Below are 27,509 nucleotides of genomic sequence, written 5' to 3'. Positions count from 1 at the left end.
CACTTCAAAATAATCAGCGTGCTCTATTTAGAAGGTGTCCAATATTTTGTAAGGTGAGCTTAAAAATTGGAAAATAGTCAAGAACAAAGTTTTATAATAAGAAACTCTTTCTGTAAAGGTCATAAGGAAAGGAAAATTAAACCATGGAAACTCCATGCAAGAATATCAACAGTGTAGGAAAAGAAAGATTGCTACTTTCCGTAAAGATGACACGTTAAGTTGCAGACAGACACAATAAAAAGATACACATAGATAAGCTTTCAACCACAGCTTTCATCAGAATAAGAGAAACACACACCATTCATTCATGCAAGCAAGCACACTTCATGCATGGATGACCACCAACTCTGGTAGCTTGCACTAGACTGCAACATCCCCATAGGCTGGAGCAGCAATCTGGAATGGGCTGTGAAGGATAAAGGATAGCAGTGTTGTGGTGGGGGAAGAAGGAACACTGTTTGAAAGTGTGTCCAGGTACTAGAATGCCAACAGGTGCAGTGTCAGGAGGTTGTGTGGCAGGGAGGCGTGAAAAACGAAGCCAAAAAGGAGAGGAGCAGGGAGAGATGGGTGGATGCATTGGTGAGGCAAACAGAGTGTGTGAGAGATGAGAATGGGGAGGAGGTGAAGTGATTTGAGGGGGGGATTGGAAACTGTTGTGTAGATGGTGTGGGGACACTATGTTGCTGTAGTTTTAGGCCGGGTAGTTATGGGAGTGGGAGAATGTATTGTAATGATAACTCCAATGTGCGCAATTAAGAAAAGCTGGTGGTGAAGAGGAGGATCCAGATGATTCATTAGTGAAGCAGCCATTGAAATCAAGCCTGTTATGTTCAACTGCATGTTCTGCCACATGGTGGTCTACTTTGCTCTTGGCCATAGTTTGGCGGCAGCCATTCATCCTTATGGACAGCTGATTGATAGTCATACCAATACAAAAAGCTGAACAATGATTGCAGCAGAACTGGTAAATGACATGGATTCTTTCACGGGCAGCCCAACCACCGATGGCGTACGATAAGCTTGTGACAGAACCAGAATAGGAAGTGCTGAGTGGGTGGATTGAGCAGGTCTTGCACCTGGGTCTTCCATGGGGATATGATCCTTGTAGCAACAGTTTGGGATGGGCATAGGGATGGACTAAGATGATGTGGAGGTTGGATGGGTGGCAGAACACCACTTTAGGAGTGGTGGGAAGGATCTTGGGTAGGATATCCCTCATTTCTAGGCATGATGATAGGTAATCAAGGTCCTGGTGAAATATGGGATTCAGTTGTTCCAGTTGTGGGATGGTACTGGGTGACAAAGCTCCTTGAGGTCACGTCAAGGACAGTAGCATGGTGGGTTGATGATTATCAGGTGAAGCACGTGGGAGAAAAGCTGTTGAGATTGTGAAAGAATGAAGATATGTTGTCTTGGTCCTGAGTCCAGATCATGAAGAGATCATCAGTTAAGTGGAACCAGGCTATGAGTTTGGCATTTTGGGAGGCTAGGAAGGCGTTCTCTAGGCAGACCATAAACAGGTTGGCATAGGAGGGTGCCATACAGGTGTCCATGGCTGTGTTGCGGATTTGTTTGAAAGGTTTCTCTTCAAAGAAGAAGTAGTTGTGGGTTAGGGTGAAATTAGTGAGGTATGGGGAGTGAGTGGGGTATGAGTCTGAAGGATGTTGGGAAAGGTAGTGTTCAATAGTGGAAGACCATGGATATGAGGAATTTTGGAGCATTGGGAACTAGCATCACTAGTGACAAGTAGGGATCGAGGGAATAGAAGGGTGAGGATGGTGGAGAGTTGATGAAGGAAATGGTTGGCATCTTTGATGTTGAAGACTTGATGTCTGGCAATTGGTTGGAGGTGTTGGTCAATGAGGGCCAAAATTCTTTCAGAAGGGACAGAATAACCAACCGCAATGGAGCATCCAGGTTTGTTGGGGTTTGTGGATTGTGGGGAGCATGAGAAAGTAGGCATGAGGCTGTTATAGGGGTGAGGAAGGAAATGGATTCATGGAGAGGTTCTGGGCATGGTTTAAGTTTTAAGCAGGAATTGGGGTTGTGTGCTCCTGAAGGCCAGCCCACACATCTGACGCATTACAGGTGACTGGGTAATGCATAATTCGCAGCCCCGGGTCGACAGGTAGGATTTGCACGTACCCCCCTTACAGGCCAGGCCCAGGGAGGTGTGATTGCCTGAGCTGCAACCTTCCCAAATTGCCGATCGGTCCCTCTGTCAGGTGTTCGGGAGGTGTGACCTGAGATGTGAACAATCCTCGAAGGCAGGTGCGCCCCCTTGTGAAGGGGACCCCCAGTTGGAAGGAGCGCGCCATCGGAGACGATGGGAATCATGGGGAATTTTCTCGCAACGAGTCAATCATCTTCACAGTGAACGTCTACGGAACATAAACATAATGAGGCTAATGATTCAAATACCCTTCCCGCTGCATCACAGTTCCTCATGGTCTTACGTACTGAAGACGGTCAATCTTTTCACATGGTAAATCCATTTATTATTCAGAAATATGTTGGTGCAATTGCCAGCTCTGTGAAATCCTGCTCTTGAGTACAGAATGGCACTTCGTTTTTAGATACTACTTCTGATCCTCAAACACAACTGGTTGCCACCTCGCTTCTCCATGGCTACCCTGTTTGTGTCGAGGCCCATAGAACTTTGAATTCTTCCTGTGGTAACATTTATACTAGGCTGCTTGATGGTCTAACCGAGGCCTAAATCCAATCTTACCTCTCTGATCAGGGTGTTATTGCCGTCCATCGTGTAATTAAAAAGGTAGATTCCTCCTTAGTGCCCACCTGCACTCTTTATCTCACCTTTGGTAGAGTGGTAGTTCCGTCCAAGATCAAAGCAGGCTATGAAATTATCACAGTCCAGCCGTACATTCCAAACCCAATTCGCTGCTACCAGTGCCATCATTTCAACCACCCTAGAATGTCTTGTTGATACCCAGCCAAATGTGTAACCTGTGGTAGGGATGTGTATGAGGGCAATTGTCTGCCTCCTTCTCCCCGCTACATTAACTGCAATTGTGGCCACGTTGCCTCCTCTCGGGATTGTCCCATGTATCTTGATGAGGGGGCTGTCCAAGAGATTCGGGTAAAAGAAAAAGTGCCTTACCCAGTCGCTTGCAAGTTATTGGCTAGTGACAAACTGTGCATTTTCCCTTCTGACACCTATATCTCTGTTCTTATTCCCCCTTGCTCCATGAAGGACATGGCCACGCAGACATGCAACCGCCAATTCAGCTCTGAGGTTGTGAAATCGCTTAGTGTCAAGGTAGCATCGCCATACTCCTGTCCAGCTGTGCAACAAGCCATCAAACTCTCACCTCAAGAGACAAAGCCACCCACAAAACAGCACCCGAGTCTTCGTCTAACCAGAAAGGCTCGAAGAAGTCCATCGAAGACAAACGGTCTTCTCCTTCGCCGACTCAAAGATCTTCTTGAGGATGCACATCACCAACCATTTTTCATTGTTGGACTCCACAGACTGACTGCATAAGCAAGCCAATGCTTCTGTGGGCACCACGGAGCAGGATCCTCCTGCTCCTGTGCCCTGTAGTAGCGACTCTTCACAGGCTGTCACTCGGCAGCCACCGACATCTCTTCCTCGTCAAGACTCTCCTCCAATAGAATGTTTGCGGCCTTCTGTCCCACAAAGAGGATTTACAGCTGCTTTTAGCATCACAGTGTCCCCTTGTACTCTGCCTTCAGGAAACAAAATTGCGCCCTCACAAACTCTTTGAGTTTTCACATTTCTTAACGGTTCATTTTGATATTTCCCCTGAGGTTGGCATTCCATCTCATGAGGGCGTCGTGCTGCCCATACGGGATGACATTTGCTGTCAACCTATCTCCCTGACTACCCATCTTCAAGCTGTTTCAGTTCACCTTTTCCTTCCCCACTTGACTTTTTCTTTCTGTATCGTTTATCCCCCTCCGTCATTCGATGTCACCGGGGCAGACTTCCTTCAGCTTATTGGGCAGCTACCGCCCCCATTTTTGTTACTTTAATGCACATTGTCCCCTTTGGGGTTCTCACAGGACCTGTCAGAGAGGTGCTCTCTTGGCTGACCTTCTTAACCAACTTAACCAGGGAAACAGTGTGCCTCAGAGTTCCGTCCTGAGTGTCATCCTATCGCCATTAACCCAATGATGGCCTATCTCCTGCCAGGCATCTTCAGCTCCCTTTTTGTTTATGATTTTTCCATCTATTGCAGTTCTCCATGGATCTGTCTCATTGAGCAGCAGCTGCAGTGATGTCTTGATTGACTTCACTCCTGGAGCATTGACAATGGCTTTCATTTTTCCACTGACTAAACTTTCTATATGAATTTCTGGTGGCACAAATGGTTTCTCCTGTCATCTTTACGTCTTGGGCCTGTTGCCCTTCCATTTGTTGAAGCTATGAAATTTCTGGGGATCGTGCTCGATGGGAAACATTCTCGGTCCTCCCATGTGCCTTACCTGGCAGCCCGCTGTATGCGGTTCCTCAGTGTCCAACGTGTCCTCAATGGTACTTCCTGAGGTGCCAATCGAACCACTCGCCTCTGTTTGTACCGGTCCCTTGTCCGTTCAAAACTTGACTATGGGTGGCTTGTTTATGCGTCTGCACATTCATCCCTCTTACGCCGGCTCAACACCATTCACCATTGTGACATCCGTTTGGCCACTGGCGCCTTTTACACTAGTCCGGTTGATAGTCTGTATACTTAAGCTGCTGAATTACAACTGTCCTACTGCCACGACTTTCTCTTCAGCTGGAATGCATGCTGTTTGTCTGCAATGCGTGGCCACCCATCCAGTGGCTCCTCCTTCAATGCTTCCTTTGATCATCAGTATGGGGCATGTCCCTTTTCTCTGTTACCTCCTGGAGTTCGCTTTCAGCACTTGCTCTGGCAGCTTAACTTCACACTACCTGCAACTACTTCACCACCTTGGCTTCGTGAAGTGGCCCATGTTAACCTTGGCCTTTATTCGCTTCATAAGGACACTACTCAGGCCTCGCTCTATTGCCTTCAGTTTCACGACCTTTGCGATAGTACCTTTGTATACACTGATGGCTCTCGGGCTGACTGTGGGGTCAGATGTGCCTTCGTCATTGACACCTGTGTTTTTCGATATTGGCTTCCAGCACACTGCTAAGTATTTACAGCCAAGCTCATTTCCCTGTATCAGGCCATCACAGACTTTTCAATTGCGTCCTCTGCCCAGACTCTTTCAGTGACCCTTCAAATTCTGTGTCCACCGTAATCTGCCCATCCATTAGTGCAGCAGGTCCAGGAAAACTGTAACTTGCTCACTCTTGTTGGAGCCAGTGTGATGTTTCTGTGGGTTGCTGGTCATATCGGTCTTCCAGGAAACGAGGCTGCTGCTGCTGCTGCTGCTGCTGCTGCTGCTGCTGCTGCTAAGGCTACAGCCCTCGTACCTCAGCCCGCTAGTTCCTATATTCCCTCCAATGATTTCTGTGTTGTCATGAGGTGTTGTCCCTTTGGCATCGCTAATGGTCCTCCTTTCACGGGAATAAGCTCTGGCTTATTAAGCCTCTCCCAGCGGCTTGGACGATCTCCTCTCAGCCCTCCCGCCGGGAGGAGGTCATTTGAACTAGGCTGCGTATTGGACACTGCCTTTTTAGCCATCGTCGTTTGCTAAGTGGTGCTACCCCACCAATTTGCACACATTGTGCCCAAGTCTTAACTATCCGCCACTTCCTGACAGAATGCCCATTTTTTAACCGTTTGTGTTCCTGCTTGGGTTTGCCATCTGAGTTATCGGCTGTTTTAGCAAATTACGTGTGGGCTGTCGACTGAGTTTTACTTTTTATCCGCCAAGGCAATATGGCGAAGGCTATTTAATTTTTAGTTCTGGACCTCCGTTTCTGTGTGGTGCGTCTTTTAGCCCTTTATCCACGTGCCTGTTTTTGGCTCTACGTGCCTGTTTTTAGCTGTCTTCTCTAATGTCAACTGGGAGTGACATATAGTCGTTTTTAACTTCTCTCTGTCTTTGTGTTCTATAGTTTTGACATGGGCACATATGACCCCAGTTGTTTTTTGCACCCTAAAGCAAAACAAAACATCATGGCTGCGGTCCTCCAGCCTCGGACAGCTTCTTGTTGCGTCCCTTCGTCCGATTTTAGCAGGGTGATTTGTCGGCGCATCTTATCTCTGTGGCATGCCGATTGGGCTGCACTTACCGACAACAAGCTTCGGGCCTTAAAACCTCTTCCCGTGGCTTGGACGTCCTCCTCACGCCCTTCTCGGCGGGAGGAGGTCGTTTTAGCCCGGTTAAGAATTGGACACTGCCGGTTCAGCCATCGCCATCTGCTGACGGCTGCGCCGGCGCCGTTCTGCCCAAGTGGGCACTTGCTTACGGTTAGACACATTTTAATGTCATGTCCAGATCTTAACACACTGCGCCTCGATCTTAACCTGCCAAATACTTTCGATGCCATTTTAGTGGATGACCCACGAGCAGCTGCTCGTGTTCTTCGTTTTATCAATTTGACAAACCTCGCTAAGGACATTTGATGATGCTGTTTTTTAATCCTATGCCTGTCAGTCTGTCTTTTATCATGTTTTCCCTTTTAGTTGTTGTGGTCAACTTGTGCCTCGCGGTGCATTCTTATAGCAGTCAGGGCGCTAATGACCATTGAAGTTGTGCGCCCTAAAACCACAAAAAAAAAAAAAAAAAAAAAAAAATCATGTGGCAGTTTCCTCTTGTTTGCTGTACAAAAGAATGTTTAGAGATATAATCTAGCAATTTTATCACATTTCATTTGCTACTACCTTATAAGCAGAAATATTATACATTAATTTATTCATGTATTTGTTTGATTATAATGAGTGTGTAATATTTTTATTTGAAATTAGTTATAATTGATAGGGTATACACAGTGATAGGGGTGATGTGTGCTATAATTAAGTCGATACTGCTGTCCCTCTCAACTCCATTAATTAGGAGACAGATATCCACTGGGGTGACAAGAGTCAGGGGATGGCAGGGTGCACATATATAGATGAGGTTAGTATCGTGCACAAGGTATAAAAGGGCAGTGCATTGATGGAGCTGTCATTTGTACTCATGTGATCCATGTGAAAGGTTCTCAAAGTGATTTTGGCCGCGCGACACGAATTAACAGACTTTGATTGCAGAATGGTAATTGGAGCTACATGGGTGGGACATTTCGTTTCAGAAATCATTAGGAAATTCAGTATTCTGAGATCCACAATGTCAAGAGTGTGGCAAGAATACCAAATTTCAGGCAATTCCTGTCACCACAGACAATGCAGTGGCATTCATTAAATGACAGAGCAGCGGTGTTTGCATAGAGTAGTCTTTGCTAACAGACAGGCAATACTGCAAGATATACAACAAATGTATCCATTAGGACAGTGCGATGAAATTTGGTGTTAATGGGCTCTTGCAGCAGACAAGCAATGTGTGTGCCTTTGCTAACGGCGTGACATTGCCTGCATCCTGGGCTCGTGACCATATCACTTGGACACTAAATAGCTGGAAAACCATGGCCTGGTCAGAGAAGTCCCAATGTGAGTTGGAAAGAGCTGATGGTAGGGTTTGACTATGGTGCAAACCCTACGAAGCCGTGGACCCAGATTGCTAGGAAGGCACTGTGCAAACTGGTAGTGGCTCCATAACGGTGTTAGCTGTGTTTACATGGAATCGACCGGGTCCAACTGAACCAGACATTGATGGAAATGATTTATGTTCGATTGCTTGGAGACCATTTGCAGCCATTCATGATCTTCGTGTTCCCAAACAACAATGGAATTTTTATGGATGACAGTGTGTCACGTCACTGGGACATAGTTGTTTGCGATTGGTTTGAAGAACATTTTGGACAGTTTGAGCAAATGATTTCATCACCCAGATCGCCCGACATGAACCCCATTGAACATTTATGGGATATAATCGAGATCAGTTCATGCACAAAATCCAGCACTGGCAACACTTTCGCATTTATGGACAGCTTGTAGCGGTTCCGCCTGCTTTATTTATTTCTTTGTTTGTTGTCCTCGGTATCGACTTGCTGCGTTGCTACACTGGCTGAAAAATGGGTTGTGGATTCCGACACTGACTACCGTATATAATGTAGCCGACAGGTGCACAGTTGCGTTTCACAGTACTTTAATTTCACTTGTCACAACCCCCTAATAATACACAGTTGTATGGCCAGCGCACTATTGTTTAACTTTCGATAAGCCTCATTATTAGTTTGCAGGCAAACCTCCACATACTGCTACAATACTTTCCTGTTGAACGTCAATGAACAGTAAAAACCTAGCCACAAAGTTCACAGTTCTTGAAGAACAAACAGGTACGTATGGATCAGACACTGTCCCTAACACGTCCTAATTGTGTACCACTTATTACACTGTTAAGTTGATGCATTGTTGTCGTTCTAACCAACACAAGTTCCTCATCATCTGAAACTTGGCTGTGGACTGACTGTCTCGTGACCAAAACTCTAGCCCTTATATATCATCACAATAATAGGTACTGAAATTTCACATTGTTCGATGTTTAATTTACTGAAATAACAATTAAAACTTAACTCATTAAATTAACGGAATACATCAAAAACTTGCATATTTTTAACAGTTGCTTCTACTACAAGGTTTAGGTCAAATTGTGTGTTTAAATCATGAAATTAACAAATATAAGTACGCAAATAATACTTTTGACAAAACTGAAAAGTACTTGGGAATTAATTAAGGGCTGGCTTTGCCAACATGTTTTCAAATAGAGCCAAATAGATACTTTAAGATTACTAGTATTTTGTCTTCCAAATGTTTATAATTAGTACAGAATTTATATTTGTTTGATTTCACACTATAATGAAAGGTACTAACTAGGAATAATCAAAATAAATTAGAATATCAATTACATACACAAAACTGAGCACAAAACTAGATCTGGTGTTAAATTCTTAAAACTGAGGACCAACCTTTCTGTTATATGAAAATGCAGATTATATTCATGTATGCTAATGATAAATAGTTAAATGTAACAAAACCAATTTAAGGAGGCAGATGGCAAAACAAGAGGGGAATTAAAATTATCCCAGCTTGCTTTGTCACAAGCCATGGAGTTAGCATGGCTCTGTATTTCTGCAGGAGACTTCCAGTGACTTGTTGAGGCCTTACAGTGTGTAGTTGCTGCACTATGCCGGGCAAAAGGAGGTCCAACTGGATATTATTAGGTATTCCTTGACTTTTGTTACCTTGGTGTAATCCAGTGATAGATGATTTAAGAAACTGGAGAATGTCTGGTAATATGAAGAACAGTAATTGTTTTGAGGCCAGAAATGGTACTGTTTATTGTGGAAAACATGACCCAGCAAATCCTTTGACACATTCACAATTACTTAATATTCTGCACGCCACTGTTTGACTTGTATCATTTCGCGTTGAAACTCTCAAATGAAATAACGTGGTATAGATAATCATATACCAAATAGATTAGCAACTTTAATCAAACATTGCTGGCCCGTACATATTCTCAACCCAACTGTGTTGGTCACGCGACTCCTCTGCCTGCTGACTGTGGACTCCTAACTACTGCCACCTAGCATTAGTGCTCAGCAAAGACAGTTGTATCTTATTCAAAACATTGCTGGTCAGCAATGATTACTTTAAATTTGTACCTCAGCAGAACCCGAGGTAGCTGCAACATGTGATTACGCATTTAAATAAATTGACCCTCAGATGTTAGAAATGATAGCAAATAACTCGACCTGTGATGGTACAGGATCTTTACAGGAGTAGGAAGTCGATAATTGTTGTTAGAAACATCCAGGCATTTGTGAGAGGGAAGGGGGAAGGAAACTAATTATTGCTTCTGTACCAGTATTTGACTGGAGGTGCATAGTGCGACTCAGTGAGTTGCAATTTTTTTTTGTTTTCAGGTGAAGCAAGGTGTCAAGTGCATTGTCATCCAAATAAGGCATTTAGATTTCAGTGTACGGAGGGTGTAGTTAGGCCGGTGGTGGTTCTGTGATGTTTTGAGGGTGTTTTTCATTCCAAGACTTGGGGCCAGTCATTCAGGTTACTGTGAACATCAAGCAGGATGTTTACTTCAGTACTGTCGGTGAGCAGGTGTTGCTCATTCTTATTCATTTTCATAATGAGTATTCTGTGGACAATTCAATCTTCTAAGATGACAACAGATCTGTCACATGGGTGAACAAATAGGTTCCTGATTTGGTGAACACTAAGTCATGCTATTGGACATGAACTGGCCCATTAAATCGTACAATTTTAATCCCACAGAAAGTGTGTGGGACTATTTGGAACAGTGGGTGAAACATAGCAATCAATGTTCGTGCAGCTTCGTAATTCATAAGGATATACCTGTAATCATTAATGCGTGGCTTTGGTTTAATATGGCGTAAGTGAATACCTGAAGAAAATTGTGAACTCTTTTCCTCCCTGTATTGACGCCATTATCAAGGCTAGGAGTGGTGTAATGTAATGTCTCATGGAGGTGACAGTTTTTTGTCTGATCTGATTAAATTTACAATGGAAGCCGTCTGCTGTTGATTAAATAATAAAAAAGAATGGAAACCATTCCTGCGTTGGACATTCACTCATCTCCCTCATACTTTGTGTAGTGGTTGGTGTATTGTTTATGTAGATATTGTCGCAGGAAAGTGTATTATGATGGCATTGTCACTCACTGTCAACACACATATCTTGCAAGTGAATTTTGGTAAAAGGGTAACAAATTTGTCTTAGACCTCCAGCAAAAATGTTCAACTATCATCAAAACTAATTTATAAATAAATAAGACAAAACTGTGGATGTTCTACAGTACTTGTTTATTTATATATTTTTCAGCATGCAATTGCATCTCAAGAGAATAACTTGTCATCAAAGAGGATTCAGTCTTGGTGAAAAACTTTGTAAAGGGTCTTACTTGTGGAGAGTGATGGGCAAAATAGAGTAAAAGTAACCTTGACAGTTACCCTGAAATTGTAACATAAGTGAAAATGTTGAAGCTACACAGTAAATAAATATGAACCATTAAAACCAAATAATGTGTCCAGAATGAGATTTTCACTCTGCAGCAGAGTGTGCGCTGATATGAAACTTCCTGGCAGATTAAAACTGTGTGCCCGACCGAGACTCGAACTCGGGACCTTTGCCTTTCGCGGGCAAGTGCTCTACCATCTGAGCTACCGAAGCACGACTCACGCCCGGTCCTCACAGCTTTACTTCTGCCAGTATCTCGTCTCCTACCTTCCAAACTTTACAGAAGCTTCCTGCCAGGAAGTTTCATATCAGCGCACACTCCGCTGCAGAGTGAAAATCTCATTCTGGAAACATCCCCCAGGCTGTGGCTAAGCCATGTCTCCGCAATATCCTTTCTTTCAGGAGTGCTAGTTCTGCAAGGTTCGCAGGAGAGCTTCTGTAAAGTTTGGAAGGTAGGAGACGAGATAATGGCAGAAGTAAAGCTGTGAGGACCGGGCGTGAGTCGTGCTTCGGTAGCTCAGATGGTAGAGCACTTGCCCGCGAAAGGCAAAGGTCCCGAGTTCGAGTCTCGGTCGGGCACACAGTTTTAATCTGCCAGGAAGTTTCAAATAATGTGTATTGGAATATGTAGTCCAGTTGTTACATGTTCTGTTGTTTCACCATCTGTATATCATCTTTCTCATTGAGCGACACAGAGAGTGTCACAAAAGAAGTGTGGGAGTGGGTTGTGGTGTGACTATCACCACCCTCCTATAATCCAATGTCTGTTCGTTAATTCTGAAGGCAGTTGAAATTTGGGCTGCTGGCCACAGTTTCACTGCACTTGACACACTTGGATAGTGACAGATGTAGTGTAAGGTAGCAACTGTAGAATTCAGAATAAACAGTTTTCATAATATTCATCTGTTATTGGTCTTCATTGTAGAGAATTGTAGGCTTGTAGTACATTCTGAAATGCAATATTTTGTACTGGTGTAGAGGATGCTCAGGTTCATTTTATTAAATACTGTGAATACTGGCGGATTTTCTGTTGTTGAATAGACGTATTTTTAGTCATTTCACTTCAAAATACACTCCTGGAAATGGAAAAAAGAACACATTGACACCGCTGTGTCAGACCCACCATACTTGCTCCGGACACTGCGAGAGGGCTGTACAAGCAATGATCACACGCACGGCACAGCGGACACACCAGGAACCGCGGTGTTGGCCGTCGAATGGCGCTAGCTGCGCAGCATTTGTGCACCGCCGCCGTCAGTGTCAGCCAGTTTGCCATGGCATACGGAGCTCCATCGCAGTCTTTAACACTGGTAGCATGCCGCGACAGCGTGGACGTGAACCGTATGTGCAGTTGACGGACTTTGAGCGAGGGCGTATAGTGGGCATGCGGGAGGCCGGGTGGACGTACCGCCGAATTGCTCAACACGTGGGGCGTGAGGTCTCCACAGTACATCGATGTTGTCGCCAGTGGTCGGCGGAAAGTGCACGTGCCCGTCGACCTGGGACCGGACCGCAGCGACGCACGGATGCACGCCAAGACCGTAGGATCCTACGCAGTGCCGTAGGGGACCGCACCGCCACTTCCCAGCAAATTAGGGACACTGTTGCTCCTGGGGTATCGGCGAGGACCATTCGCAACCGTCTCCATGAAGCTGGGCTACGGTCCCGCACACCGTTAGGCCGTCTTCCGCTCACGCCCCAACATCGTGCAGCCCACCTCCAGTGGTGTCGCGACAGGCGTGAATGGAGGGACGAATGGTGACGTGTCGTCTTCAGCGATGAGAGTCGCTTCTGCCTTGGTGCCAATGATGGTCGTATGCGTGTTTGGCGCCGTGCAGGTGAGCGCCACAATCAGGACTGCATACGACCGAGGGACACAGGGCCAACACCCGGCATCATGGTGTGGGGAGCGATCTCCTACACTGGCCGTACACCACTGGTGATCGTCGAGGGGACACTGAATAGTGCACCGTACATCCAAACCGTCATCGAACCCATCGTTCTACCATTCCTAGACCGGCAAGGGAACTTGCTGTTCCAACAGGACAATGCACGTCCGCATGTATCCCGTGCCACCCAACGTGCTCTAGAAGGTGTAAGTCAACTACCCTGGCCAGCATGATCTCCGGATCTGTCCCCCATTGAGCATGTTTGGGACTGGATGAAGCGTCGTCTCACGCGGTCTGCACGTCCAGCACGAACGCTGGTCCAACTGAGGCGCTAGGTGGAAATGGCATGGCAAGCCGTTCCACAGGACTACATCCAGCATCTCTACGATCGTCTCCATGGGAGAATAGCAGCCTGCATTGCTGCGAAAGATGGATATACACTGTACTAGTGCCGACATTGTGCATGCTCTGTTGCCTGTGTCTATGTGCCTGTGGTTCTGTCAGTGTGATCATGTGATGTATCTGACCCCAGGAATGTGTCAATAAAGTTTCCCCTTCCTGGGACAATGAATTCACGGTGTTCTTATTTCAATTTCCAGGAGTGTACAAATTGCTGTTACCCACCATGCTAACACAACACACACATAACATGTTCTCCCTGCCCACATTTCCAGTTTATTCTGAACCGGAACAAAGATTTACCTATAACAACATGTAGCGAAGAAAACACTCTCTTATAATGATCTATTCATGCAGAATCATCTTTGAAACGTACATTACAAAAACAAAGTACAAATAATTGTTTATCATTGTATATCTTTTCAAAAAGTCCATAATCATCATATAATTACATGAAGTGTTTATATATGTTGACGTTTACAAATTTTAGTACAGACACATGGTAGTGGATTTCTGGTTTTGAGTCTTCACATGGTAGTGGATTTCTGGTTTTGAGTCTTCAACTTGGAAATCAGTCAAATTATTCAAGATTTGTTAGTACCTTTATCTCATCATAACCAGTTTTATTGCAATCACGCCCCCCTCCCCCCCCCCCCCCCCCCCCCAAAAAAAAAAAAAAAACTGAAAGCATGAAATGCGAGAAGAATTTTGGTACAAAGTAATTAAACTGGTTATGTGAACAAGATTTTGGAGTACAATAAATCACTATATTTTTGTACAATCTTCATTACATGATATACAATGTTTTCGACTATCTTAGCAATATTACTTCATTCAAAAGACAACAAGAGCAGAAGTTTGTCTTTACGAAGTTTCTTTTCCCACACATTTTCAAAACAATTAAAGTCTTCTGACTTTTTACCTATTCTGTAGCTTTCAGGTTGTTACATATGTGATTTAAGATGAATGGGATAAGCAAAAGATGGTACACATAACAAATATTTCTACTTGTAACTCTATTCTTTGACATAAAATTACATTCATTGATTTTATCACAGTGGTATGACAGTAGAACCTGTATTTTATGAAAAGTAAGTATTTTGAAAAACTTAGAAGTATTGTGATCAACAAATGCCTCTAAGTAATCACTACACAAAAACATTTTCTTTATAATCTTTTGTATACTAATATTTATAAATGTGACTTCAGTTACTGAAATATTATTGATTGGTTATGCACTATGATTGAAAGAAAACACTTAGTCCATGCAGAGTTATTTGAACTCACCTGATTTATAGAAAATATAGCAACATACTTTATACCGCAGAACAAAATTAGTGTACTTACAGTGAAACTCTTATTTTACATTTTCATACAGTCCATACTTAAAAAATGCAAAATTAAAAGAAAAGAGTTGAGGAAAATGTTAAAATCCACAAAATATGAGCTAAAGCACATGTAATTGCCATATGTGATTAAAAATCGCAATCCTTTCCAATACTCTGTATATAATATGTCTTAAGCAAGGAAATAAAATGTACAATACAATGTTCATACAATAATTTGTGGTAGTGAATTTCATTGGTTCCTAAAAAATCACAGATGTGTAACAGCAAGAAAAAACCCATCAAAAAATTGAAATTGGTATCCAGGTACAAGGTAATCGATCCATTTTCCGACATAGTTCATCCATAAATTATAGGTTCAAAACAAGTGTTTTTAAGAGATAATGCTTTGTGCTCACGCAGAAAAAAAGTAAAAATTGATGAATGTGTTGAATTAAACCGAAAACATCACAACAGCTAAGTGGTGAAACCATAAACATAAATGTGGACATCTGCTTAATGACAAAGTATTGCTTTTATTGTTTAATGCTTTCCTTAAAAGCTGCATGTCATATGCTCACCACTGTTAAAGTGTTATTTTATGCTAGATAAAACTGATGTTACAAGCTTATTAGAAATCAGCTCAGTGAATTTCTGTACAATATGTAAAATGTAAATTTAAAAGAAAGCTCAGGTGCTACAGTTTTGCTTCATGCTCTCTCTCTATCACTGTGTAACGGTTCTCGTTGAATGTGACTTAACTTTAGCTTCTTCTGCTTGGTCCATTGATGAATTAATGCAAAATTTTCGTGCTTAACAAAATTTATTCACATTAATTGACATCGGAGCTGCACACTCATTATGTAAACCAAAAACGGACAGACTTCACTGATTTCTTTGCTTCCAAAAGTAATTTCAAAACTGACTTGTTGCAGCATCGCTGCATTTCTTTATATAGAATCTTAATGATAGCTTCCAAATTAGTCCATTATTAAATTTGCACAATTTCAATGTTACAATTAAAATTTACAAGACGTATAGAAACTGATGATACAGCCAAATAAGGTATAAAATACAATATTTGAATAACAATCTTTTATAGTAATATCCCCCCCCCCCCCCCCCCCCATGAACCATGGACCTTGCCGTTGGTGGGGAAGCTTGCGTGCCTCAGCGATACAGATGGCCATACCGTAGGTGCAACCACAACGGAGGGGTATCTGTTGAGAGGCCAGACAAACATGTGGTTCCTGAAGAGGGGCAGCAGCCTTTTCAGTAGTTGCAGGGGCAACAGTCTGGATGATTGACTGATCTGGCCTTGTAACATTAACCAAAACGGCCTTGCTGTGCTGGTACTGCGAACGGCTGAAAGCAAGGGGTAACTACAGCCGTAAATTTTCCCGAGGACATGCAGCTTTACTGTATGATTAAATGATGATGGCGTCCTCTTGGGTAAAATATTCCGGAGGTAAAATAGTCCCCCATTCGGATCTCCGGGCGGGGACTACTCAAGAGGACGTGGTTATCAGGAGAAAGAAAACTGGCGTTCTACGGATCGGAGCGTGGAATGTCAGATCCCTTAATCGGGCAGGTAGGTTAGAAAATTTAAAAAGGGAAATGGATAGGATAAAGTTAGATATAGTGGGAATTAGTGAAGTTCGGTGGCAGGAGGAACAAGACTTTTGGTCAGGTGATTACAGGGTTATAAATACAAAATCAAATAGGGGTAATGCAGGAGTAGGTATAATAATGAATAAAAAAATAGGAGTGCGGGTTAGCTACTACAAACAGCATAGTGAATGCATTATTGTGGCCAAGATAGACACAAAGCCCATGCCTACTACAGTAGTACAAGTTTATATGCCAACTAGCTCTGCAGATGATGAAGAAATTGATGAAATGTATGACGAGATAAAAGAAATTATTCAGGTAGTGATGGGAGACGAAAATTTAATAGCCATGGCTGACTGGAATTCGTCAGTAGGAAAAGGGAGAGAAGGAAACATAGTAGGTGAATATGGATTGGAGGGAAGAAATGAAAGAGGAAGCCGCCTTGTAGAATTTTACACAGAGCATAACTTAATCATAGCTAACACTTGGTTCAAGAATCATAAAAGAAGGTTGTATACCTGGAAGAATCCTGGAGATACTAAAAGGTATCAGATAGATTATATAATGGTAAGACAGAGATTTAGGAACCAGGTTTTAAATTGTAAGACATTTCCAGGGGCAGATGTGGATTCTGACCACAATCTATTGGTTATGAACTGCAGATTGAAACTGAAGAAACTTCAAAAAGGTGGGAATTTAAGGAGATGGGACCTGGATAAACTGACTAAACCAGAGGTTGTAAACAGTTTCAGGGAGAGCATAAGGGAACAATTGACAGGAATGAGGGAAAGAAATACAGTAGAAGAAGAATGGGCAGCTCTGAGGGATGAAGTAGTGAAGGCAGCAGAGGATCAAGTAGGTAAAAAGACGAGGGCTAATAGAAATCCTTGGGTAACATAAGAAATATTGAATTTAATTGATGAAAGGAGAAAATATAAAAATGCAGTAAATGAAGCAGGCAAAAAGGAATACAAACGTCTCAAAAATGAGATCGACAGGAAGTGCAAAATGGCTAAGCAGGGATGGCTAGAGGACAAATGTAAGGATGTAGAGGCTTGTCTCGCTAGGGGTAAGATAGATACTGCCTACAGGAAAATTAAAGAGACCTTTGGAGAGAAGAGAACCACTTGTGTGAATATCAAGAGCTCAGATGGCAACCCAGTTCTAAGCAAAGAAGGGAAGGCAGAAAGGTGGAAGGAGTATATAGAGGGTTTATACAAGGGCGATGTACTTGAGGACGATATTATGGAAATGGAAGAGGATGTAGATGAAGATGAGATGGGAGATAAGATACTGCGTGAAGAGTTTGACAGAGCACTGAAAGACCTGAGTCGAAACAAGGCCCCGGGAGTAAACAACATTCCATTAGAACTACTGATGGCCTTGGGAGAACCAGTCATGACAAAACTCTACCATCTGGTGAGCAAGATGTATGAGACGGGCGAAATACCCACAGACTTCAAGAAGAATATAATAATTCCAATCCCAAAGAAAGCAGGTGTTGACAGATGCGAAAATTACTGAACTATCAGTTTAATAAGTCACAGCTGCAAAATACTAATGCGAATTCTTTACAGACGAATGGAAAAACTGGTAGAAGCGGACCTCGGGGAAGATCAGTTTGGATTCTGTAGAAATGTTGGAACACGTGAGGCAATACTAACCTTAAGACTTATCTTAGAAGAAAGATTAAGAAAAGGCAAACCTACGTTTCTAGCATTTGTAGACTTAGAGAAAGCTTTTGACAATGTTGACTGGAACACTCTCTTTCAAAGTCTAAAGGTGGCACAGGTAAAATACAGGGAGCAAAAGCCTTTTTACAATTTGTGCAGAAACCAGATGGCAGCTATAAGAGTCGAGGGGCATGAAAGGGAAGCAGTGGTTGGGAAAGGAGTGAGACAGGGTTGTAGCCTCTCCCCGATGTTATTCAATCTGTATATTGAGCAAGCAGTAAAGGAAACAAAAGAAAAATTCGGAATAGGTATTAAAATTCATGGAGAAGAAGCAAAAACTTTGAGGTTTGCCGATGACATTGTAATTCTGTCAGAGACAGCAAAGGACTTGGAAGAGCAGTTGAACGGAATGGACAGTGTCTTGAAAGGAGGATATAAGACGAACATCAACAAAAGCAAAACGAGGATAATGGAATGTAGTCAAATTAAATCGGGTGATGCTGAGGGGATTAGATTTGGAAATGAGACACTTAAAGTAGTAAAGGAGTTTTGCTATTTAGGGAGTAAAATAACTGATGATGGTCGAAGTAGAGAGGATATAAAATGTAGACTGGCAATGGCAAGGAAATCGTTTCTGAAGAAGAGAAATTTGTTAACATCGAGTATAGATTTAAGTGTCAGGAAGTCGTTTCTGAAAGTATTTGTATGGAGTGTAGCCATGTATGGAAGTGAAACATGGACGATAACCAGTTTGGACAAGAAGAGAATAGAAGCTTTCGAAATGAGGTGCTACAGAAGAATGTTGAAGATTAGGTGGGTAGATCACGTAACTAATGAGGAGGTATTGAACAGGATTGGGGAGAAGAAAAGTTTGTGGCACAACTTGACTAGAAGAAGGGATCGGTTGGTAGGACATGTTTTGAGGCATCAAGGGATCACAAATTTAGCATTGGAGGGCAGCGTGGAGGGTAAAAATCGTAGAGGGAGACCAAGAGATGAATACACTAAGCAGATTCAGAAGGACGTAGGTTGCAGTAGGTACTGGGAGATGAAGAAGCTTGCACAGGATAGAGTAGCATGGAGAGCTGCATCAAACCAGTCTCGGGACTAAGGACCACAACAACAACATAGTAATATATTTAGTTTTCCTTAAGAAAATCATTCTGAACTTTAATTACAATAATGTCTTGCGTATTATTTTAGTTGCATAATTAATTACAGTTTGGATCTGGTTCCTAACATTAAATGACATTACGAAAATTGTGTTTCATCCGACTGCATATGAGAAAGTTACAAATAGGCCTCAAATTCTGAAATTGGAAAACTGTGAGATGTAAACAATTGGAGAGTTAATTAGAAATGTGATTACAGAGACAAAGAGGAAGACATGAAAATAAATAAAAAATGAAAATACATCGCTTGGTAATAACTCTTAAGCTGATTCTCATGATAAATATGCTTTCTCTTACTAGATCATTAGATTACCGGTTTGTTAATTAGAAGCATTGATTTTTCATGCTAACATCTCTGCAGTCTCTAGTTATTTACTGCTCAAGACTTATCACTTCAGTTTCTTGTTTAGTTACTTAATTTAGTATATGTACAGAATTTTATCAATGACAGCAATCCACCGATAATTATGACAACGCACAATCTTCTAGAACATTCCATATGCCTTCACAATGGATATCAAGTTTTTTATCAAATAGGACAGAATGATACACTACTGGCCATTAAAATTGCTCCACCAAGAAGAAATGCAGATGATGAACAGGTACTCATTGGACAAATATATTATGCTAGAATTGACATGTGATTACATTTTCATGCAATTTGGGTGCATAGATCCTGAGAAATCAGTACCCAGAACAACCACCTCTGGCCGTAATAACGTCCTTGATATGCCTGGGCATTGAGTCAAACAGAGCTTGGATGGCGTGTACAGGTACAGCTGCCCATGCAGCTTCAACACGATACCACAATTCATCAAGAGTAGTGACTGGCGTACTGTGACGAGCCAGTTGCTTGGCCACCATTGACCAGACGTTTTAAATTGGTGAGAGATCTGGAGAATGTGTTGGCCGGGGTAGCAGTCGAACATTTTCTGTATCGCCCGCATCTCGTGGTCGTGCGGTAGCATTCTCGCTTCCCACGCCCGGGTTCCCGGGTTCGATTCCCGGCGGGGTCAGGGTTTTTCTCTGCCTCGTGATGGCTGGGTGTTGTGTGCTGTCCTTAGGTTAGTTAGGTTTAAGTAGTTCTAAGTTCTAGGGGACTTATGACCACAGCAGTTGAGTCCCATAGTGCTCAGAGCCATTTGAACCATTTTTGAACCATTTTCTGTATCCAGAAAGGCTCGTACAGGACCTGCAACATGCGGTCGTGCATTATCCTTCTGAAATGTAGGGTTTCGCAGGGATCGAATGAAAGGTAGAGCCATGGGTCCTAACACATCTGAAATGTAACATCCACTGTTCAAAGTGCCGTCAATGCGAACAAGAGGTGACCATTGGCATCCCAAACGATCACACCAGGTTATATGCCAATATGGCGATGACGAATACACACTTCCATTGTGAGTTCACCACAATGTCGCCAAACACGGATGCGACCATCATGATGCTGTAAACATAAACTGGATTCATCCAATAAAATGACGTTTTGCCATTCGTGCACCCAGGTTCGTCGTTGAGTACACCATCGCAGGCGCTCCTGTCTGTGATGCAGCATCAAGGGTAACCGCAGCCGTGGTCTCCGAGCTGATAGTCCATGCTGCTGCAAACGTCATCGAACTGTCCGTGCAGATGGTTGTCGTCTTGCAAATGTCCCCATCTATTGACTCAGGTATCGAGACGTGGCTGCACGATCCATTACAACCATGCGGATAAGATGCCTGTCATCTCGACTGCTAGTGATATGAGGCCGTTGTGATCCAGCACGGCGTTCCGCATTACCTTCCTGAACCCACCAAATCCGTATTCTGTTAACAGTCATTGGATCTCGAACAATGCGAGCAGCAATGTCGCGATACGATAAACCGTAATTGCGATAGGCTACAATCCGACCTTTATCAAAGTCGGAATTGTGATGGTACTCATTTCTCCTCCTTACATGAGGCATGTTTCACCAGGCAACGCCGGTCAACTGATCATAGCATCTTCTTCCTGCCGGTTAAATTTCGCGTCTGTAGCACGTATTCTTCGTAGTGTAGCAATTTTAATGGCCAGTAGTGTATATATATATAGACACACATACAAGGCCTTAGGAAGCACTGAATTGTTCGATAACTGTCCGGATGCATGTAAAGAGAAGGTGGTATCAGACATTTCGTATGAATTTTGGGGAAGGCTGTATCGTTATAACTGGTGCCAATCTTTATGATGTACAGTGTATGGTGTATGTAGTGCAAAGTATATACATAAGTAGTGTACAAAGTTGTTGCAACTGTATTGAGTCAGACTGGAACACAAAAGTCTTTAAAATGTGCTATCGCAAAACCCTTGTTCTATTTCCATATGACATCTCTGTCTAAGCACACCTTCTGCATGAAAAGTGTATTATCATCACTTCAGAAAATGCATTCACCCCTACCAGCACTCCCATTGCTGAAGAGCCACTCACTCCCTCCAAACATCCAGCAGACAAGCTCATTTTGTGTGTGTTAGTGTGGTGTGGTTGCTGTGTTGGCTATTGGGTGACTTGACAAGTCACCAGCGCATAAAAGTTCACTAGCTGGAAATGGGTGACATTTTCTTGACCATAACAGAGCATATTCTTCGAGACTCAGTGTTCCAATTCAAAGGTCAATGATTAATATTGTTGCTGAATACAGTACATTGGAAACACATACCAAAAGATGGGACTGAGTTATAAGTGGCACAAGAAAAGGTGGTGGCTGGGCTGGGCCCCTTCATCATATATTGGCTTGGTCGAGAACACTTCCCATTGACTGTCTTGTTTTTCCATTACTGCTAAAACCTAGCAGTAGTTGTATCATAATTGTGCAGTGAAGCTAAATGTTGCAAGTTGTGTTAGCAACACCAATCGTGGATTTTGTCAGCATTTCTTCTCTCACATCACCCCTCTCTATAAAATATTCCCATAACTCCGCAATCATCCATGTTGTGAACCATATGTCTTTTGGGCCACTTATAACTCATTCAGTCATATAAAATGTCAATAGGAAGAAAACGGGATGAAGTCAAGCGAGACATTGAGTAAGAACTTAGAATTGAGGTAAATCTTATTAGGAAGAAGTGTAAAATTGGGGAATTTTTAACATTGCTCTTACGGGTTTTTCATAGCGGCTATGAATTTATGGCACAGAATCGCGGAAAATGTAAAATGCAATGTCTACTGTATTAACTTCATCACTGGGCAATTCTTCAACTTTTTTGCACAGAACAGAAACACTACTTGTACGGTGCTGGTTTTGTTGTTAGTTTATAATTCATTTGCTGTCTACTGTCTGCACAATGTCAACAAAACTGCTTTCAGCAAGTGCCACTTTGGTGTCAACATTAGTTTCCAAACTCAAAATTTGACTATTTACATTTTTGTCAACAGTACTTATTTCTGCATGCGCTTTTTCGAAAGCAATTTTGTTTTTTTTCCTTGTCTTCAGGGAGTCCATCTTTGATATTTTGGACTTTAGTGTTAAATTGAAGATAAATTTCTTTCATCCTGGACTCAACAGACCCTACACGACCACCTAACCTCTCAATTTTTGGATTGATATCATTTAGTTGAGCTGTATATATACTGATACAATCAAGTAACACTCCTATTGAAAGACCAAATTCTGTGAACTGGCTATTAATTTCTTGTTTATGATTTTCAAGTAGCTCAATAATTTTTGTAAACTGATCTGTATTATTATTATTATTATTATTATTATTATTATTATTATTCATTTTTACTAACTGATCCTGATTTATCATTATTCATTTTTAGTAACTGATCTTTATTGTCATTATTCATTTCAATTAACAGATCCTAATTATCATTTCTCATTTTTATTAACAATGCCAGAATAGTACGTATGTCATTATTATTACCTCATTTTAATAATTTACATGACTCTATAGCTTTTTCTATAAACCTATCCTGTTCTCGTTTTGCAACACTACATAAATCTCCCATTTCTGTATTATCACCCGCTGTTTCAGATTCCTGTTCAGTGACTGTTATTGTTAATGATTGTGCAACCAAACGGTTCACCAATAAAGAAAATATTTCCAGTACTTAACTTCATTGTTGGACATCGACGTTGTTAATTGTTCACCTCACTTTTTATTTTTTATCCTTTTCTTCTTCTTGGTTGTGATCTCCTTTTCCTGTTATTGTTGCTGTTTTGTAACTGTGATTCTTACTTGGCTAATTATTCATATAAAATTTTCACAATATGTGCACTTTTAATCTGCAACGAGAATATAGTCCAACACAGTATTCACATTTAACTTTGAGAAAATCGTAGCCGATGTCACCATATTCTGACCGTCACCACCCTCTTATAACCCAATGTATGTTCATTAATTCAGAAGTCAGTTGAAATTTGAGCTGCAGGTCACAATTTCGTGGCACTTAGCATGCTGAGATAATGACACACTGCAGAGAGAGGTAGAAACAGTAGAATTTAAAATATACAGTTTTTATAATCCTCATCTGTTATTGTTCTTTGTTGTTGAAAGTTGTAGACCCAAAGTACATTCTGAAATGCATTTTTTTGTATTGGCTTCATTTTCTCATATAATATGAACACTGGTGGATTTTCTGTTGTTGGATAGGTATATTTTTAGTCATTTCATTCCACAATACAAATTTATCATCAACCACCATGTTAACAAAACATAAGCATTACATGCACCCCATACTCCCACACCCCACTGATATCGAACTACAACAGAGGTTTACCTATAACAACCTGTGGCGAAAAAAACACTATTATATATTGATCTGTTCATGCAAAATCATGTGTTAAGCATACATTACACAAACAAAGTGCAAATAATTGTTTATCATTGTATATCTTTTCAAAATGTCAATAATAGTCATAGTAATTACATGAAGTGTTTATGTATGTTGACATTTATACATTTTTATACCGCTATATGATAGTGGATTTCTCTGTTTTAAGTCTTCAACTAGGAAATTGATCATTTCATATGCTCCAAGATCAGTTAGTACATTTATCTCACCATAACCAGTTTTATTACAGAGGCTAGCATCATGCATTTGCTGGCTGTTGCCACTGCATCTGCTGGTTGTCGCTATGCGTAATTCTTGGACACCAATACTTTGTGTATACTGCCTGTACGTTTAATAGCTTCAAATATTGTTGCTAGACATGATTATTGCAAAATCATGAATGTTTCTTGTGTTGAACTATGCAAAAACAGAATTGTATGTGGATGTTGGATTGGATTCATACGAAAATTTCCTGGTGTGCATGTTCCCAATAATTTGATGACACACAGAATAATGAAGAAATTTCAAGAGTCTGGATCTGTGTCACACAAATGAAAGCCCAGAGAACCAGTGTTTTAACCAAAAATAAATTAGGTAAGATGGGGGGGGTGGGGGGTGCTCGGGAAGAAGTCTGAGAAAATGTGTGTGCTGTTTGGCACTTCAGACTGGTGTGTCAAGAGCATCTGTGCAAAGAGCTGTGCACAGACTAAAATTGAAACCATACAAAAATGACATTAGCGCATCAACTGAGGAACTCGGATATTGTTGCTCAACATCATTATTGCATCTGGCTGTTACAGTCTGTGCACAGTGGGGAAGTTGATCTTGAGACAATTTTTTTCCCAACAATCGACATTGGAGCTCTGGAAATGCTCATGAATTACAACATTCTCTGCATGATCCGAGCCGGCCGGGTGGCCGAGCGGTTCTAGGCGCTACAGTTTGGAACCGCGCGACCGCTACGGTCGCAGGTTCGAATCCTGCCTCGGGCATGGATGTGTGTGATGTCCTTAGGTTAGTTAGGTTTAAGTAGTTCTAAGTTCTAGGGGACTGATGACCTCAGAAGTTAAGTCCCATAGTGCTCAGAGCCATTTTTGCATGATCCGAAAATAGGAGTGTGGTGTGCAACTAGTGCAAGACAAATTATTGGACCAATCTGTTTCCACTTAACAATACATTCTGACAGGTATGTGAGCAATATACTGCATCCTTCTTTTCGGGAACTAGCACACAATGAAAATATGTACTGTTATTTCATGCAGGACAATGCAAGACCACACATCGCCAATGTTTCTATGACAGCAATATGAAGTGTTTTTGATGATAGGCTAGTCGACTGGCTTCATTCTCCAGTTGAGATTTTTATCTATGGAGAATGTTAAAAGCCAAGGTGTGTGCAAACAGTCCCCACATACTCAAAGAGTTGGAAGACAGGAATCGGCTAGTCATTTCTCAGATTTTTGTCAGCTGAAATTTGTCGAGTGTTTGCTAATATTTTCAGGAGATGTCAGACTGCTCTTATCACATAGGGACATCATTTTCAGCACCTACTGTAAATAAAGGTAAGCGTAGGTTAATTAGATGGCAATGTTGTTTACACTTAACATGGGAAGCGCACATGCAGCTGACTACCGGCAGATTAGTGTCCGGCACAGCAGCAGCCACCAGATGCGGTGGCGGCAACCTGTGGCTGTGCCGCTCGACCTGCAATTTTCATAGAACCTATAAAAGTTACAAATTTAGATTCAGTGTAGCATGATATCTTGTTACTCAAATTGTCCTCTTCCCGTATTCTCTCTCTCTCTCTCTCTCTCTCTCTCTCTCACTCACACACACACACACACACACACACACACACACACACACACACACACACACACACAAATTTTTATCATTGATCCTCAGTCTTGTTATCCTCTGTGATGATGCTAGTCAATTATTGTCTGACGTTAACATCAGCATCATTGTGCTTTTCGTTTGTAAATATGAAGTTGTTCTACCAAACAGTGGCAGAAGAAACCAGCTAACAGCTCTAATTTAATTATAAATGGACCAAAGACTTTGGAGGCAATTGCATAAATATTTCAGATAAGAAAGAAATAATGCACAATTCTTACTCAATATGGGTCCAAATTGAAGGGATCTGTAGTGAATATTGTTATTAAAACCCCAGGAAGCTACAGCATTTGAAGAGTTTGGCTGTCGGTACAGGTGTTTTAGTTGAAAAATTTCAATTGCTTTCATGCTAAAAGTTACTTACCTTTTGACACCATGCTTCTCTGTCTTGATTGTAATCAAAACAAAATGTTACTTGCACATATTAGCTAAGTTGTACCAGTTGTGTTTATTGCATTAAGAAAATAATAGAGACCAATTTCACTTTCAGATTACCTTTAGCTCAAAGTCGACAAAAATTCAGTTCAATGGACTTGGACCTTCGTCAAGAATTCCATTCAAAGATGGAGAAGATGGGTGAGAAATATGAAATGGATGGCATTGTTTATGCGTCATTTACACTGCAGCACGGCTTCCGTGGCAGATATTGTGCAGCTGATGTTGTTTATGCTATGTTGGCATTGTTGGAGCATACGGTATGTTTTCATTTGGTATTTAATTGTGTCATTAAACAGGCACAAATAATACACTTCTTGCTACTTCATCAGAGAGACAGAGATTTGTAGACAAATTGTGAAATATTTTTTGTGAATATTGTAGAAAATTTTAATGTAACCTTCTTCATTTTGCATTGCTGCAATCTGAAAGATGCCTACGTGGTAAGTGTTATGTTAGTTTCTGTTAGTTTATTTCTACCTACTTGATATAAAGCTGTGCTGGATGTTGGTGATTTGTGTTGCATTCTGGTAACCCAGTTGACTTATTCTAGTATTCATTAATAAAAATCCTATTTTTTGTAATCTGTTGATGAGCTGATTGATAAATTTATTATTTGATGTAATAATGAATGGAACATTCTGGTTGAGAATAACAGGTTATTTAGGAATAAAGAGATGACTCACAGGAAGGTAGAAACGCTGCGTTGTTGACAGATACACAAAAGATACAGAACTTTGTTTTGCTAGCTTTTGGAATGAAATTCCTTTTTCAAGCTGTAGGAGACACACACACACACACACACACACACACACACACACACACACACACACACACACACACACCTGTCTACCCACATTGTGCTCATTCAACTGCAACCTCTTGCCTGGTCCACGGTGAGTGTACTGGGGTGAGGTGGGGGTGCAGGTTGGGGTGAGGCAAGGGATGAAGAGAGGCAGGGAGCAGGTTGAGGGGAAGTGGCTTGTGGGAAAGTGGGGAGCCATCTGTGGTCTAGCTATGGGTGCAGGTAGAGGGGACATGTGGCAGACTGCTGAGCATGCCATTCCACAGACTAGGGTGTGAGATGGCAGCACACAACTAGCTGACGCACTGCAAGGGGGTAATAGGAAAGGAATGGTGTATATATACACACACACACACACACACACACACACACACACACACACACACATACACACACTATTTGGAGGGGGGGAGGGGGGGGGGAGTGATGTGATACCAGTCAGTTATGTGGTATCATTTCTTCAATGTCAATATGTGGTGCAGATAAACTGACTGTGCGAGATGGTGCTGGTTAGCTCA

General features: G+C 41.9%; 1 protein-coding gene across 1 annotated transcript in view; it reads left to right on the top strand.

The window, feature by feature from the left end:
* Window positions 1–27,509, top strand: part of LOC126418993 (cell division control protein 45 homolog) — a 143,832-nt gene that overhangs the window by 80,433 nt on the left and 35,890 nt on the right. The window contains exon 9 of the mRNA XM_050086039.1: window positions 26,242–26,446. Within this exon, the coding sequence (XP_049941996.1) occupies window positions 26,242–26,446 (205 nt within the window). The remainder of the gene's footprint in view (window positions 1–26,241; window positions 26,447–27,509) is intronic.

Source organism: Schistocerca serialis, chromosome 9 (genome assembly GCF_023864345.2).
Source record: "Schistocerca serialis cubense isolate TAMUIC-IGC-003099 chromosome 9, iqSchSeri2.2, whole genome shotgun sequence".
Classification (NCBI taxonomy): domain Eukaryota; kingdom Metazoa; phylum Arthropoda; class Insecta; order Orthoptera; family Acrididae; genus Schistocerca; species Schistocerca serialis.
This window is presented reverse-complemented; position numbering and strand designations above follow the sequence as displayed.